Genomic DNA, 17,552 nt, shown 5'->3' with positions numbered 1-17,552 from the left:
ATAAAAGCTATGCTGGCCAATGAAGGCGGCCGTTGTTTAATGGTGCACTTACTTTGGACATAGTAGCACTTGGCCAAGGATGCTGGTAGCATATGGTTGACTGTTAGGCGTGCCTCTGCATTTCCCAACCCAGTTTGTGTGGCACGAAAAGAGGAAGAAACGCTTCTCATATCATTTTTAGTTTCATTTCTTTCTTTGTTTTTTAACTGAAAAGCAGAGTGGAGGATTTGTTGTTGTTGTTATTGTTTCTGTATACAGTGGTACCTCAGGTTAAGAATTTAATTCGTTCCAGAGGTCCGTTCTTAACCTGGAACTGTTCTTAACCTGAAGCACCACTTTAGCTTATGAGGCCTCCCGCTGTTGTGCGATTTCTGTTCTCATCCTGAAGCAAAGTTCTTAACCCAAGGTACTATTTCTGGGTTAGCGGAGTCTGTAGCCTGAAGCGTCTGTAACCTGAAGGGTCTGTAACCCGAGGTACCACTGTATTTTGGAGGAAATACATTCAGACTTGGTTATTTCAACCCATAGAGTGTTGTTTTTCATAGACATTTCTTCTTGCAAAATTAATTTCTTCCTTTAGCCTCCCCGTGATGCCAGAGAAATGCCACAACATTTTATTTATCCCTATAAGATAGACCTCACTGGTAATCCCAGAATAAGCAGAGATGACTTTTTTCCTGTAGGTGGGGTGGGATGCCATTTCATTTCTGCCAACCGCTGCAAGACTCCAGCTATTTCTCAGGTTCTGCCTCTCTCCCTGCCCCCCTCTTTTTTGGGGGTGAAAAGCATGATTGATATTAATCTTCTATTTTCCTTTATAAAAAAATTATTTCCCCCTGAACTCCATACTGGTAATATATTATTCAGCCTTTCTTTAATAACAGCTTTGGGTCGTTCCATTAGTCACTACAGTTATTACAACGCTAAAGGCCTAATTCATCAGCATTTGACTTCCACAGGCAGAGTGTAATGCTTGTCTGATTCCCCCCATGCATCAGGGCTGTCGTTCTGGGTTATGTGGGAAGCAGCTGCCATTTTGGCAGGAATGTAAGGTGCTTGAAGCAAGCATGCCACTCTGTGACAGCGTGAGGCAAACAATAGCATGTCAAGTGCCTTGTCTAAAGACAAGCCTATTGAAAGATGCATAAATGGAAGCCTGGTTAGCTATTCCATCATTTTCAAGATGATCCAAGCCATCCAGGGCAATTAGCAAATTTATAACAACCTCATGAAGGCCATACTCTCCAACCGTCCCTATTCGCCCAGGACATTTCCAGAATTACAGATATAAGGATATCCCGGGGATTATCTGGCATCGGTGTTGGAATGTCCAGGGTGGCAGGAGAGGATATATTGTTTATTATCATTCCTAACTTGCGCTAGCAAGTTTCTTTACATTCCCCTTTTTACATGCACAGCAGATAGCTGGTTGCAGGCTCGTGTGAACCTCTCACTATTATACAATTCAGTCTTTCTCAGATTGAATTATACGTTCCTGGTAAGTTCCCTTGAAACCCTCTTAAAAGAATAATGATGTCACAATCTTATTTAAAGTCAATAAGAAAGTTTACTTACATCAGTTCACAGTTGGATTCCTGAAGGCAGACTTAGTTACAAATATGTACATGTGGATCTACCCCATATGGGGGAATAATCCCAGTGCTTCTGCTGGCTGAGAGCTAGCAGAGCAGTCCTAGCTAAAAGCTGGTCAAATGAAGAAGGAAGTCAAAAAGAGAGAAGGTGCTGTGTGACTTGTCCTTTTGTTACCTGGACAGGTTAGATCACGCCCACCTTCTATCACATGCAAAAGGAAGGATGCTCCAGCCAGGAGGAAGAGGAAGTTTCGACAGGCTGGACCAAACATTCCCTCGCATGTCTTCTCTAGCATTACAAGGAATGTTGTACTTGATTGCCTCTCATGGATCACATCCCACAGTTGGCACTTGCAGAGAGCGTGGCACCAAAAGACCTGCATCCCGATTTTCATCTGCGTGATGTTGGAGGGTGTGGAAGGCAAGTAGTGCAGCCATTCATAGGGAGACAGAAAGCTACTTGATTTATTTATTTGACTTCTCTTAGTGAAGGACCCAAGGCGGCTCACAGCATATTGTTGTAGAGTGCTGCAACATATTTCTGCGTTGCAGCAGAATATACATTTTTTTTTTAAATGAGGAAGTAAAAAAACAACAACACACAAATTAAAACGATTCAAATGATCATGCTTTCCGTACATTCCACACTTGACCTTTGGTAAAATTGCCCTTATCTGGCGTGAGGGTAATAGATCAAGAAGGCATCTCTAACATGTTTTTTTGTGTTGCACACTGTACATATACCCTTAGCATTAGGGCACTGGGGGCATGGTGTGAGAGTCAGAAAACTACATTTTTTAAGGTAAAGTTTCCTGGGAGCTTAATCCTGAGATTATATCAAATTGATGAATATTTCCAGGGAGTGCCTTTAGGTGGTTTTGCTGGTGTTATGTATCCATAGACTTACAGAGCTTTGAACTTCTCATTTGAAATCAGTCATTTACGATGGAAAGTTAAACACCTACATCATACTAGCTAAGTTACATTAAAGCGCCGCCCTTTAGCTACTCCTGGACAGGGCTTGCCAAAAGTTCATGGATTGCGGATGGACTTCAGTTCCCTTCATCCCTGTCCATTCACCATGTTGGTCGGGGCTGATGACTGTTGGAGTCCAACAAGATCAGGACTACCCCTAACTAATAGCATGGAGTGCAACACACGTCCTTTTAGGAGATACACAACAGGAAGATGGTTGTGCTTAGAGGGAGCAGCTGCAGGCAGTGTGTATTTGTTGGAGGGAACTGGAGGGGTTGTATCTGTGTATATTTGTGTACTTCTTCGTGGTTTTGTGTGAGAGAGATTGGGCAAGGAACAGCCAAGACTTCATTTGACCTGGAGTCTTTGGTAAGGTTCACACCTCTCTGTTCTATAACGTCTTCTATGATATCAGGGGTGGGATACATGTTACGGTTGCCTCCCCCTCTAAGCTTGACAGCAATGAACTTCTTAATCATGGCACAACTGAAGGGTGCTGGAGGCTTACAGTGCAATCCTAACCATGTCTACTCAGAAGTAAGACCTAGTGAATTGAATGCGGCTTATTCCAAGTTAGGTAAGTAGGTTTAGGATTGGAGCTTATGTACAGTATGCACAACTGCAGAACATGTTCATTATTTACATGGTGGGTACATTAAAATGGGTGTCCTAACCTGCAGTTTCCATTCACTGGTGTGTTTGTGTGTGAGTAAACCTGTATGTTCCTTTTGTCTTTAGCCAAATGGTTGACAAGATACATAAATATATTCTCTTCTGTAAATAGCCGTTATGAACTCTGGTAGTTTTTTTAGTTCTGCTGTTTGATGTATGTCTTGCTGTCGGTGTTGTTATTTATTTAGATTTGTACTGCAGTTGCCAATAGTCTGGTTTTCAGGGTTTTTATGGTTCTTAACTTTTATTGCGAGCCACCCAGAGGACATTATTAATTGAGCATTGTGCAAATAAACAGAGAAACAAAGTGACCGTTGTTGTTTTATGGATGCCCAAACACATAAATGTATAATAATTTTGCTCTTTGTTTTGAGCATTGGGGATGAGCCCTGAGCGGCTTGGAGCGTGTTGTGATTGTGGAGCCAAGAGTCGATCTGATGAGTCTTTGCCTCTCCCTCCTTTATCTTACACACACACTTGGTTTCCTCAACTCCAAGATTTATTGACTGCATGGGTGCTCCATTGCATAGGTCAAGCCCAGATAATGCCATTTTGAGGACATGTCTCATTTGAGGACATGGTTGAACAAAACTGATACAAAGAATTGGGGTATAGTAATAATTAAAAGTTTCATGCCATCCTTGGCCTGCCGCACCACCCTTTAGTGATAAAAGGGAATGTCACACAATATTATCTACTGATTGGGCTGGGGCTCCTGCTGATTGGACCATTATGATGTGATGAAAGTTAAACAGCTGTCTATTGAATTGCATGGATTTTGCCTTTATTATACCTCAGCCGCAACAGCAGCAGCAAAGAAAAAGGCATTAAAAACATCACAGAGGAAAGAATAAGAGCTTGCTCCTGAGTGCCTCTCCTTCATTACACATTATTACACCAAAAGTGCCTGTGAGCATAGAGGTACTGATTGGAAATGTCACTTTTTGACATAATCAAACCCTTTTAGGAAAGGTAAAAATGGCTAGCGGTACGTTTTTAAGCAACAATTTTGTTAGACCAAAGGGCAAAATAGTGCATCTTAGAAAATGTCAAGAGCAAAACGAATTTAGCAATAAACAGCGTTTTGGTGAAGACACATTTTACTTCTGTAGGTGCAGCCTGTGTCAAATCATCTGCATTTCTGCATATGTTTTCCTGCCAAAATCCAGAGCATTCGATTTGCCATTTTAAAGGCGATCTTTTGAAAAACAACATAATAAAGCCTATTAAACAAATCAATGCACTTATGTGTTTAATTCCACCCCCAATTAAAACTTTGGGTTGTTTTTTTTTTTAAATAAAGCCAGTGGGAGTGTATGGAACTAAGTAATTAGCCAAGAGGCTGACATTTACCAGTTTGAAATGACAAATCCCAGATATTTTATAACACTGTCTTGTGAAATCACTGCCTCCTCCCTTCCCCCTGGCATACATATGTGAAACACAGAGGAAACTAATAGCAGCCTTGAATATTCTTGCACATAGGTAGTCGCTGGCCTACTTTATAGTGTCTCATCCAATATCTTGGCTATAAATGTTGGCAAGAGCGGTGCCTCCTTGGAGGGTTTTGAATGTTTAGAACTGTGAAGGAAAGCTAGAACATGTTTTGTCTTTTTGTTTTGTTTCTCCTCAGGAGGTAGCACTCTGAGAGTGTTTAAGCCTGAGTATAAGCAAGCTTGCAACAGCATTCAAAGGTGCCGTTGAAACATCTGCTCTTGTTTTGTTCAGTTACGCTCTGACATAAAACAACCCACTTTGCTTGTCCCCTTCGAAAAGGAAGAGCAACATGGCACGTAACATCTGTGAGCGAAAGGGGGGGGGGAGTGGATCAGAATGCGGGAAACACTTGCAAAATCAGATGGCGCTGCCATTTATCTATTTAAATCTGCCCCTCCCACTTCTTATCGTGAGATCCAAGGTGGCTTATGGATTGAAACTATGGAATGTAGTGGTACCTTGGGTTACATACGCTTCAGGTTACATACGCTTCAGGTTACAGACTCTGCTAACCCAGAAATAGTACCTCGGGTTAAGAACTTTGCTTCAGGATGAGAACAGAAATCGTGCTCCAGCGGCACGGCAGCAGCAGGAGGCCCCATTAGCTAAAGTGGTGCTTCAGGTTAAGAACAGTTTCAGGTTAAGTACGGACCTCCGGAACAAATTAAGTACTTAACCTGAGGTTCCACTGTAATCAAATTGGGGTGGGAATTGACAATAATGCAAGATAATGCTAAAACCACATAAGACAGCCAGTAAACAGGTCTATATTGCCCACATGGATTAGCTGTGACTTCCCAGGGTTTCAGGTGGGAAGACATCCACAGGCTTGGGGGCCTTCTGAGCTACAACCCTTCCCAAATTAGGTTTGCTGATGGTAAAGATAAAGGTAAAGGACCCCTGGACTTTTAAGTCCAGTCAAAGGTGACTATTGGGTTGCGGTGCTCATCTTGCTTTCAGCCTGAGGGAGCCGGCATTTCTCCACAGACAGCTTTCCAGGTCATGTGGCCAGCATGACTAAACTGCTTCTGGCACAACAGAACACCGTGATGGAAACCAGAGCGCATGGAAATGCCGTTTAGCTTCCCACCATAGTGGTACCTATTTATCTACTTGCACTGGAATACTTTCAAACTGCTAGGTTGGCAGGAGCTGGGACAGAGCAATGGGAGCTCACTCTGTTGTGGGGATTCGAACTGCTGACCTTCCAATCCGCAAGCCCAAGAGGCTCAGTGGTTTAGACCACAGTGCCACCCGCATTCCTTATTGCTGATGGTAGTCACAATTGGGCCCAGAACTGTACTCTCCAATGCCTTCTGAAATTAGTGAGGTTTTTAACCATCTGCTGGAAGGCCAAAGGAGAGGAAAAGAGGCAGGCCTCTTAGGAAAGAGAATGCCATCACCTGGGGCCAGACCCTGAGAAGATCACTCTGCAGTTCTTTGACCCAGAGTTTTGTAATCCCAGAATTTGCCGTTATTTATGCTAGTCCATCTTCTGTGGGGACTTTAGTTGACCTGTTATCTGCCTCAAGTTCCTGCCTTTGTCTCCTTAACCCAATTTTCTGTGGCGATGCTATTTTTTTGCCAAAACGTGCCTCATGGGGTCACAAATCTGAATGTAGAGTTGACCAACCAATATTATTTGGCTGCCCTTTGTTCCAAGCATGCTAGTCAGATCACCTCACAGCCATCAATCTCAATGGGTGACCTTAGGCTGGTGACACACAGGCATCTGGGCAGGGACTATGAGAACAGAATACTGGACTCGATGGGCCATTGGCCAGATCTAGCAGGCTCTTTATGCGTTTCTATCACCCAGACTATCTCCAGAGCTTCTTGAAGGAAGCACAGAGCTAAAATAAATAGTGTAGTAGGAATTGAGTCTTTTTTGTATGGTAAAGCATTCAAATTGCTGCATGCACCATAGATTTCACCACTACCACCTGTATTCTGGAGTGGTACAGCCCAGGAAGAGCTGCGCTAAGTGATCTTTTGCTGATTGTTTGCTTTAGAAGATTCTGCTAAATTGTTCTGGTCTTGATGTGGTCCTTCTTGAAAGGCTAACTATTTTCGGACAGGGCGGGTGTAGGAAAAACAGAGAATTTATATTCTCTAGATATAAATTAGCTCTGCAGTACATAAAAAGACAGTTGGCTTTGTCAAAACAGTATGCAAAGGATGGCGCAAACGTATCAAAAACATGACCCTTCCTTACGGGTTAGGGGGGAAAAGATAATTTAAGCGGTGCATAATGACTAATTAGTGTTTCTTGTCAAGGTAGCAGAGGGAAACTGTTTCTTTAAAGTGAAGAAGTCCAGATACCAAAGATTTACTGACAGTAATGAAGTCACCAATGCAGACTGTTTTAGAGAGGTGCATCTGTGCACTGAATAAACTCCCCACATCTGGACGGGGGTCCAGTCCCTTGTTGTCTCACATCTGGTTGTCACCGCTATGCTGAGTAGATGGGGATCAAAAGACAACTGCAGACCAACCTAGACTCATATTATTCTTGCTCTGCGTCAGGTTGTTGGGGAGCTCTGTCTGTCATGAGAGCACAAATGCAATGAGATTGGTGGGTATTTTGCAGTTCTGCCATTTTGCATCGCTTCGATTGACAGATTGTACCCTTAATGGTACAACTCTTTTTTCCTCCTGCGCAAGGGCTTGCCTGAGATGTGAAATGGGGTGTTCTTGCACCTGATCAGAGAATCATATCTCTGAACTAACAGGCCTCAGTTTGTTGCGTCATGGAGCTTATATCAAACATCAGTTCCCGTGTCCATGGTAAATGTACTTTGCTGGGAAATGATAGGAATGAAGATAACATCTGGATTTTCATGAAAGTGTTCAGACTCGTTTGACATTTAGTTATAATTGTCAGGCTTTCCTGACAGTTCCATGGGGACTCTTAAGAATTACAGATGCAGCATAAAAAGAGGATGCTGGATCAGACCAGTGACTCATCTAGTCCAACATCCTGTTCTCACAGTGGCTGACCAAATAATTTAGGGAAAGCCACATGCAGGATTTGAGCGCATGAACATTTCCCCTTCCTGTGGTTTCCAGCAACTGGTATTCATAAGCATTGCTGCTTCTGTCTGTGAAGGCAGAGCCAAGCTATCATGGCTAGGTACACAAGGTAGGGTGGGGATTTTTTTAAAAAAATCAGCTTTTCATATACAGTGCTGCCTCGCAAGACGAAAAGAATCCGTTCTGCGAGTCTCTTCATCTAGCGGTTTTTTCGTCTTGCGATGCAACCCCATTAGCGGATTAGCGCTATTAGCGGTTTAGCGGCTATTAGCGGCTATTAAAGGCTTAAGGGATTAGCGGATTAGCCGCTAAAAGGCTATTAGCAGCTTAGTGCCTTAGAAAAAGGGGGTGGGGAGCGAAAAAAATCGCAGCAACTCGCAAGACATTTTCGTCTTGCGAAGCAAGCCCATAGGAAATTTGTTTTGTGAAGCACCTCCAAAACGGAAAACCCTTTCGTCTAGCGGGTTTTCCGTCTTGCGAGGCATTCGTCTTGCGGGGCACCACTGTATTATAACAATATATCTGACATACACATAAATACACAAGAAGTATCATATTAGACGGGAAGAGAACAATCAGCAACTACTAACAATCTGGCAAAAACCAAATGCCTTTAATAAGAGGGAAAGAGCCCAAGCCTCCTGATCTAATAGGCCAAGAAAGGGGCCACATGCACTCTGGGAACATCTGAAAGGATGGTAGTTCCATTCAGATATGACTATCACACCGGTAAGATGCGGAGATGATGTATAAACATTGGCATTTTCTTAAAGATGTATTTGGATGTCAGGATGGCCCTATCTTTGAATAGGCTCAGGACCGCAATACCTCAAGGACTGCCTCTTTCCATATGAACCTACCCGGACCCTGAGCTGAGGCCCTCCTTCATGTGCCTCCTCCTTGAGAGGTCCGGAGGGTGGCAACATGAGAGAACGGGCCTCCTCTGCAGTGGCTCCCCGTCTGTGGAATGCTCTCCCCAGGGAAGTTTGCCTGGCGCCTTCATTATACACCATTAGGCACCAGGCAGAAATGTTCCTTTTAATCCAGGCCTTTGGTTGATCTGATTGACATCCCATACACTTTTAAATCGTTGCTCTTTTTTCAGGGGGGTGTTATTGGCTTGCTGTTTTTATTTTGATTATATATGTTATGGTTTTTATGTTGATATTTTCTGTCAACTGCCCTGAATCCTCTGGGTATAAGGCGGTATATAAATTCAATTAATAATAATAAGCAGAAACAAAATGAATTGTATTTTTGAACTTTCCTTTTTCTAGAAGTGCCCACCAATGGGCTAGATGCACGCTGCATGAATTGCAAGGCGCTGAGACACAAGCTTAACCTTTCCAGTTGCTCCTCTCAATATTTGTCGCCTTCTAAAACCTCAAGCATTTCACAGCATACTATTTCCTTACCTTCTGGAGTGGGATTTGATTATTATTATTCTCTCCCCCCCCCCCCCATCACCACCCTGAGTGAATCTCAGAGCCACTGTTAAAACAGGCTGGGGTCCCACTGGCATTCTAGTCCCTAGTAATTCAGCCAGATAGTTGGAATAAAAAGCACCGGGTCATCACTTTTCTCTCCCCCTGGAGCTTTGGTTATTGAAGCATCAGATCTTGCCTTTATTTCCAAGGTCACCAACTTTCTGCTAGAAGTGTTTATTATTTTTGGAGTACGGGAGGAAGCATCACCTTCAGCTCTGCCAATGCGTTTTCTGAGCCTGACGCTCTCTCCTTCCGTAAATCTGTTTCAGAGGTGTTAGCTCTTTGTCTCTCCCCTTCCCCTTCCCTGAAACGACTCCCCTGTTCTTCAATGTCGGTAAGTGGTTTCTTTCTGGCTATTGAAGCTTTTTTGACATTCCCGTTTAAAAAATATTGCCAATCTGATTCAGCTTTCACAGTGTAAATAAGGAAAGGGAGGAGGGCAGAGCTGAGGGCAGAGCTACTGTGGTATGGGGTTTCCTGTAAAGAAAAATTTGTTGGAAACAAAAGCCATACTTAAAATAATAATAATAATTAATAATAATAATAATTTTTTATTTAAATCCCGCCCTCCCCAGCCAAAGCCAGGCTCAGGGCAGCTAACAACAATAAATAATACAACATTCTAAAATCATTTCATTATAAAATTAATTCAAATCAAATTGATGGCAACCATTGGGCTAGAGTTCTGTGTAGATTGCCAAAGGAGGGAGTCAGGCTGTGCCCTGGCCAAAGGCTTGGTGGAACAGCTCTGTCTTGCAGGCCCTGCGGAAAGATGTCAAGTCCCGCAGGGCCCTAGTTTCTTGTGGCAGAGCATTCCACCAGATTGGAGCCACAGCCGAAAAAGCCCTGGCTCTGGTTGAGGCCAGCCTAACCTCTCTGTGGCCTGGGACCTCCAAGTTGTTTTTGTTTGAAGATCGTAAGTTCCTCTGTGGGACATACCAGGAGAGGCGGTCCCGTAGGTAAGAAAAGAAATCAAAATACCATCACCACCACATCCTCCCCCATATTCCAGACAACATACAGCAGCTGCTTACTTCATATACCTGAGTATCATCATGCAGCTGTGATGAGGCAATTGTGTGAATGTTGCTCACACATCTTCTCCAGGGGAAACCTCAGCCTTGGGGGCCAAATACAGCCCTCTAGACCTCTCCAAAGGGCCCTTGGAATTCTTCACAGGCCACACCCCTTATCTCCAAGCCACGCCCCTCAGCAGCCCTGCTCTGAGTCGTCCTTCAGTGCTTTTACGTAGCTGCAGTGCATGCTTGAATTGTGCATATATTGCTTTCTTGGATGGAGAGCAGAAGGTTGTGTGTAAGGAGAGACCCCTGACTTCTGTCGTGCAAAAGTCAGCCACATCTGTTGTCCCCAGTGGCGTAGCGTGGGGGGTGCAGGGGGGGCCGGCCACACCGGGCGCAACATCTGGGGGGTAGGGTTAGGGGGGCACAAATCCACGGGTTAGGGGGCGCAAATCCATGGGTTAGGGGGCGCAAATTACTTGCCTTGCCCCGGGTGCTGACAACCCAAGCTACGCCACTGGTTGTCCCATCCACTTTTGCCCCACCTGCCCCATGGCCTGTGGCCTCCAGAAGGTGTTGCAGCTACGGTGGGTGGGGCATCAATGAAAAGGCTTGCAGGCGGATGTTGATAGGCCTAACCCACGCAAGACACAGGTTTATTTTAGGCTGTGTACTGCATATTGTGTAGTTAAAGCACACGGCTTTACCCAAATAATCTTGGAAACTGTAGTTTGTTAAGGGTGCTGGGAATTGTAACTCTGTGGGGGCTAAACTACAGTTCTCATAATTCTTTAGAGCAGTGGTTCCCAAACTTTTTTTTGGCCATGCCCCACCTAAGCATCTCTAAAATCTTGATGCCCCCTCCCCTGTGACATATAATTCTTATTATTCAAAAAGTGAAATCCTATTCACGTGGAGGAAGCCTAAAAGGCCGTTAACTTGGCCTAAAAGGCCGTTAACGCCCCCCTTAAAAATCAGATTGCCCGTCTGTGGGGCGTGTGCCCCATGTTGGGAACCATGCCTTTGGAGGGAAGGCATGTGCTTACTGTATTGTGTGTTTGCAGTCTTAGTAATAAAAAAGCAAGGGGGAAAATTAGAGTGTTCATTCAGCTGCAGTGACCAAAAGCAACTCTGTGCATTTTCTGTTCTCTGAAATGTTGGCAATGATCTCATTCGCCATATGTTTTAAGACCATCGACTGTTCTGATGATTTCAATTAATTCTCCTCCACAGGTCCAGGAGCATAAAAGGGCATTAAGATGTCATTCCGTTTTGGGCAGCACCTCATCAAACCCTCTGTTGTGTTTCTGAAGACGGAACTATCCTTTGCACTTGTGAACAGGAAGCCTGTGGTTCCGGGTCGTATCCTTTTTTCCCTTTGGCTTGCATGCATCTCACATAACAGTCCATTTCTGGAACCTTGGCTGTCTCCGCCGGAGTAGAAGGAGCCCCTCTTTCCCCACTAAAGAGCAGGTAAGATGTTACTCATATTTATTCTGAAGCCAGTCAGTGGAGCATAATATGCTTGATCGGTGTTGCAGAACTTCTGAAAGCGGTTGCTTAGCAACAGTGACCTTAGAGGTGAATTTTCTTCTGACCTTTTCACCACAGAAGATGTATAAATAAACAGGTGGTGCTTCTTTGCTTCTCTTTCCCTTTTCCTTGTTTTAAAAAATGATCTGGAAAGTGTCTCAGAGATGCTCCTGTTTTTAACTGTCACGTTATCGGCCCTGTTGTGCAGCCTATTTGCTCCCCCCCCCCCCCAAATATTTTGGTCTAAGCAAATGCGACCCAGGTCTGGCACTGGGAATTAAAATGTAACAAGTCTCTTAAGGTGTCCAAATGCCAAGCACAGCCGTGCCAAAGTTTAAACTCCTTGCTTCTCTGGTAGCCAACGAGGTAAATAATCTGGTTGGAGACCTTTCTGGACGTTAATATGTGTTGTGTTTGGGAAGTCAAAAACAACAACAGATAGAACTGCTGATTGCTCATGTCAGGAAAGATCCACCTATAGCAATGTTTCCCCAACTTGGGTCTCCAGCTGTTTTTGGACTACGACTCCCATCGTCCCTATCCAGCAGGACCAGTGGTCAGGGATGATGGGCATTGTAGTCCAAAAACAGCTGGAGACCCAAGTTGGGGAAACCCTGATCTACAGCTTTTTGGTGATGAGATCATAGTTTGGTGCTAGAGTACCTGCTTTGCATTCAGAAGAGTTAAAAGGACTTGGGGAGCAGTTAATGGGAAAGACATGAGACCATAGAGACCTGCTTCCAGGCAAGGTTGGAGTGAGATCTATCAAGTCCATATTCAAGCTATCAGTGGCTACTATTCATGATGGCTATATGCTTCTTCCAGGACCAGAGGCTCCATGTTTTTGAATATCAGTACCTGGGGAACGGCAGCAGGAGATTACCTTCATGTTTTGCCTATAGGCTTTCCAGAGGCATATGGATGATCAATGCAGAAAACACAAATATTGGATTAGCCTTTGTTCTGATCCAGCCATACCTTAGGTGCACTGACTGATCATCACCACTGATTTATTAATCGCCTTCTAAACAAGCCGTCTCAAGGAGATTTACACACAAGAGGATTCAAAACAGTTAGAAACTCAAAACATATCAAAAGTAAGAGAAAAGACAAAATTGAGTTTTGACTGTATATGTTAAAAATATTGAAACTTAATAAAATATAATTGGAAAACAACCCTCAAACATATCACCTACATTTCAAACGAGACTAAAACCCAGACAAAGTGTACTCCCATTTACGCATCTGGGGAAGCCTGGCAAAACAAAAAAATGTATTCAGTTGTTTCCAGAAAGTGCAGATAATAGGAATGCTGTTCCACAGAACGAGGACAGCCACAGTCCATGGGTTTAGCTGACAGCAGGCAACTAAAAGCTGCCAGTTGACATTTGCTACAACCCTCCAAAGCACACATAGGACGTTGCCTCAGACCAATGGCTTATCTGCCTCAGTACTGTCTACTTTCACGGGCAATGGCTTGCAGGTTTTCAGACAGTGGTGTCTCCCAGAGTCTGGGGAATGAACCTGGAACCTTCTGCATGCAAAGCAGATGTATTGCTCTGGGACATTATGGGGAAATGGAAATGGTGACCCCAAAATGGTGACCCGCAGCTGCTTGGAGCAATAGCTGGAGGGTACTGGGTGCCAGAGGGCATACATAGTTCCCCCCCAAAGTGGTCCATGGTTGGACTGAGAAGATAGTGACCAAATGGCAACTCTACATACACTTACCGTGACCCTGACTCTGCCCTTCTCGCCTGTTTGTCATTACAATGCTGAAAGCGAAACATGGTTATGTAAAATGAAGTGTGATGCTACTGAGAGACTGCAGAAGAGCTGTGTAAAGCTGCATTCATCTGACCTGGCAACAACAAGTGTATTCCCCGGGCTTTATAGCAATAATTTCATCTGCTTGGTTTCTGACTCACTTATACATACATATATTTCCTAGCAGACAATGAAATATTAATGTGTTTGAATTTCGGCAAGATAGAGACAAAAAGAATGAGTTTAAAAGCCAATTCACTTTGGATGTCAAGTTAATTAACTTGTATGTTTTGAAAAATCCAGGTTTAAAAAGGGAGCTGGGAGGAGGGAAGTGAGACTTAGATTGTGAAATTATTCCTACAGCACGGCTTATATTCTGGAAAGGCTCTGTAGTGCAAACCACTGCAAACATAGAAATGCAGGACGTTGTTGAAGACGTCGGTTCATTGCAACACGGTGCTTTGGGGTGTTTGTGCAATTTTCATTGTATTAAGCTTTGTTCAGGGGTTGGGTTTGCACATTCAACCACATGTTTCTGCATTGGTACTTAAGACATAGGGACACAGGTGGCGCTGTGGTCTAAACCACAGAGCCTCTTGGGCTTAACAATTAGAAGGTCAGCGGTTTGAATCTATGCAATGGGGTGAGCTCCCGTTGCTCATTCCCAGCTCCTGACAACCTAGCAGTTCAAAAGCATGCCAGTGCAAGTAGATCAATAGGTACCACTGGGGCAGGAAGGTAAATGGTGTTCCCATGCGCTCTGGCTCTTGTCACAGTGTCCTGTTGTGCCAGAAGCGGTTTAGTCATGCTGGCCACATGACCTGGAAAGCTGTCTGTGGACAAATGCCGGCTCCCTTGGCCTGAAAAGTGAGATGAGCGCTGGACCCCATAGTCGCCTTTGACCGGACATAACATTCCAGGGGTCCTTTACCTTACCTTTTTACTTGAAATATTCGAATTCCATGAGCTGTTTATAGGGAGGCTCTTGTTTAAAGAAAACATGCAGCCCAGTGTTGGAGTCATAGTAGCTGCTCCCTGAACCATTTCCCCTTTCCTAAACTTGATTTCTGATATTCTTTCCGTTGCATAATCTTAGTGGTTGGTTGGTTTGGCTTTTCAGAATAATGAAGAAGCCGTATTGATGCTCTTCTGATTCATTTTTGCTGGCTTTTTGAAACGGGAGCAGAATTTATTTATTACATTCAAATAAACAAATATCACCTGGGGAATTCAAGGGGGCATTCATGGGGCTGCCTCTCCTCGTTTTATCCCCACAACAACCCTGTGAGGGTTGTTCATAATTCATACTTCAGCTGGGCTATCGGATATCCTATATTAGGTAAACTAGTTCATGTCTCCATGGTTATGAATTATCCATATTATTCATAGACTATATCTTCTGAAAAGCTTGGAGCAGACAACAATACAGTGGGGGGGAAACCAAGGTTGTACCAAGTTTTCACCTGTAAAAGTTTACCTGGCTTTGTGGGGGTTAGTGGTTGCAAAATGACCCCCTAAACTCTCACAGGCAATACTTTTGAGATGTTGCTCATGGCTGCCTACGGTCATTGTGTTTCTCCTTTGTGCTGCTCCTGTAGCACAAATCTGTACCTTGATCTCTCTCGTCGTGTGATGCCAGTCACATATGTAAGGAGTAGGTAAGGATAGCACAATGCCAATGAGATTGGAATAAGGCATCCCTCCTCCCACTTATGCGCGTTCTACTTGCGCGTGACTGCGCATACACATACACATTGGGAAATAAATAGATAAATAGAATCATAACAGAAGATGGCAGGAGAGTGCTGGGAAGTCTTCATGGTTTGTGAGGAGACCCTTCCCAGAGCCCAAAGAGGATGTCAGTGAGAACGGAGGAAGCCCTGAAGAGAATGGAGGTGCAACAGGGCTTTGTTTAGGCTGCTTAGCGTCCCTGCCTAACAGCTGACATGCAAGGTAGCACAGAGGCAACCACCGCTTTCCTGTGCTTCCCCCAGCTTCAACTCTAGTTATTTTGTTCTGGATTGGAGATACAGCCCCGAGATAGAGCTGGAGAGCAGGGGAAAATAGGCACTTGGGGGCTTTTTAGAGGGTGCTCCCTACTTTACATGATTTCACATATGTGCAGGGCCCCCCAGAATGTAAGTGGGGGACACTTGTGCCTGCCAGTACGAGGAAAGGTAGATGAAGCCAATGGGAAGTAACAGCAAAGATCCTTGTTTGGCATTGTGAGAGCCAGTGTGGTGTCGTGGTTAAGAGTGGTAGACTCGTAATCTGGGGAACCGGGTTCGCGTCTCCGCTCCTCCACATGCAGCTGCTGGTGGGTGACCTTGGGCCAGTCACACTTCTCTGAAGTCTCTCAGCCCTACTCACCTCACAGAGTGTTTGTTGTGGGGGAGGAAGGGAAAGGAGAATGTTAGCCGCTTGGAGACTCCTTAAAGGGGGTGAAAGGCGGGATATCAAATCCAAACTCCTCCTCCTCCTCCTTCTCTTCCCTCGCAATGGGGGTAAGATGGGGTTGCAGAGCAAGTTGTGGCCACAGCCTGAATGGGAGCTTTATTCTTTATTCTCTCCCTTTGCAGACACCTGCTCAAAATTGCTAGAAGTCAGTTATTGTTGTTACCAGGGGTTGCAAGAAGCTTGGTTGAGCTCTAGAAAAGCAATGAAATGAAAATCAGGTAATATGGTTTTGAAAGGCTAGAACCCAGATTTCCTGATTCCTGAAAAACAATCTAAATGGAGAAGACTTTCATAACCATGCTTCCAAAAGTTTCTTGGCCTTAGCTCCCAGTCCCTTTGAAGGAAAGAAAGCAACCAATGATCTCTTATAGAAACCCCTTGCTTTCCAAAGATGGCTCAGTGAAACCATCATTCAGAGGTCTCTCTTGGCTTTGAGCACTATATAGATTATTTGATGCATCCTTGAATTTTCCAAAAGTTTTAAACAGAGCCCCTTACCACAAAGCAAAGTGTCTTCTTCACACTGGTGCTTTGTCTTCGTGCAAATTCATACCTTTTTCCTGCTTCAATTTAATTTTTGCCAGAAGTCCTGGAAGCAAGGCACTTTTATAAACATGAAAAAGGGCAGGATCTCTTGGGGAAATAGCTGAGCTTCAGACACCTTAGTGGTCAGATTGCACATGTTTACACAACCCATTATCCTCTGATAATAATCCCTTAATCCTGCAGGGTCAAACCAAGAGTTTAGTTGTTTGAGATATGCTTTAGAGAGAACTTGAGAGGAACTCTAAGGTTCTCATTTGTATGCCCAAGAGATTTGGTGGTGAGGCGCAATGGGCTTAAAAGGCCTTTTGCTGGGAAGTTGATGCTGTTGGATGTTTGTTGAATGAAGAATAAATGAGGGAAATGAAATAAATGGAACTGAGCAGAGCTGTGGAAAAGGAGTAAGCAGAACGACTGATGCACAATGAATTTATGTGATCCAACAAGGATCAAAAAGGTGTGGAAAGAGCAAGGTGGATGGGAAATAATTTGGAGATAAATTATGCTGAAAGACAAGTCAGGAAATAATTAACCTTCATGCTATTGTTATGCAATGATTGTGTAGGTGTCTTTTTTTTGACAAACATGACATGAAGTGAGTAATACAATAAAGACACAAGTCTCACAACAGAAAATCCTGTCTCTAGTGGGAGCTTTGCTGTGAAAGAGAAAGGTTTGCAGGGGGCAAGGATCCCCTAAAATTCCTGGGTGCCAGGTTCTCCCCATAATTTCTGAAATGAGTAAATGTAGGGTTTGAAGTCAAGACAGCCTCCTCAGGAGCTTGGCTTAGTGAGGTGCCATTAAAGAACAAAGGCAGGTGATGACACAGTCATTACCCTGATAAAAGGCGAGACATTCAGCATCAGACAAGAAAGGGGGAGACTGCCAGGATTACAGGAGGTGTGATGGCACCACAGGGGGGAAAAGTGCTTTTTGCAGGAGGCTTTTGAGGTTGCCTGGTGACTGGGAGGATGCTG

At 44.1% G+C, this 17,552-nt stretch overlaps 1 protein-coding gene across 6 annotated transcripts in view; it reads left to right on the top strand.

Moving 5' to 3' along the window:
* FHIT (fragile histidine triad diadenosine triphosphatase) overlaps nucleotides 1-17,552 on the top strand; it is a 1,035,351-nt gene that overhangs the window by 369,822 nt on the left and 647,977 nt on the right. For 3 of the 6 annotated variants that reach the window (XM_083426851.1, XM_083426854.1, XM_083426852.1), the window contains one exon: nucleotides 11,509-11,637. In XM_083426851.1, the coding sequence (XP_083282977.1) occupies nucleotides 11,535-11,637 (103 nt within the window). In that variant the 5' untranslated portion in view covers nucleotides 11,509-11,534. Of the gene's footprint in view, nucleotides 1-4,914; nucleotides 4,934-11,507; nucleotides 11,638-17,552 lie in introns of those variants that run through there. The other 3 variants (XM_083426850.1, XM_083426849.1, XM_083426853.1) reach the window with 2 other exon arrangements.

The sequence above is a fragment of the Podarcis tiliguerta genome (assembly GCF_965153285.1).
Source record: "Podarcis tiliguerta genome assembly, chromosome: 2".
Taxonomy (NCBI): domain Eukaryota; kingdom Metazoa; phylum Chordata; class Lepidosauria; order Squamata; family Lacertidae; genus Podarcis; species Podarcis tiliguerta.
The sequence above is the reverse complement of the archived record's forward strand: the minus strand, read 5'-3'. Positions and strand labels throughout refer to the sequence as shown.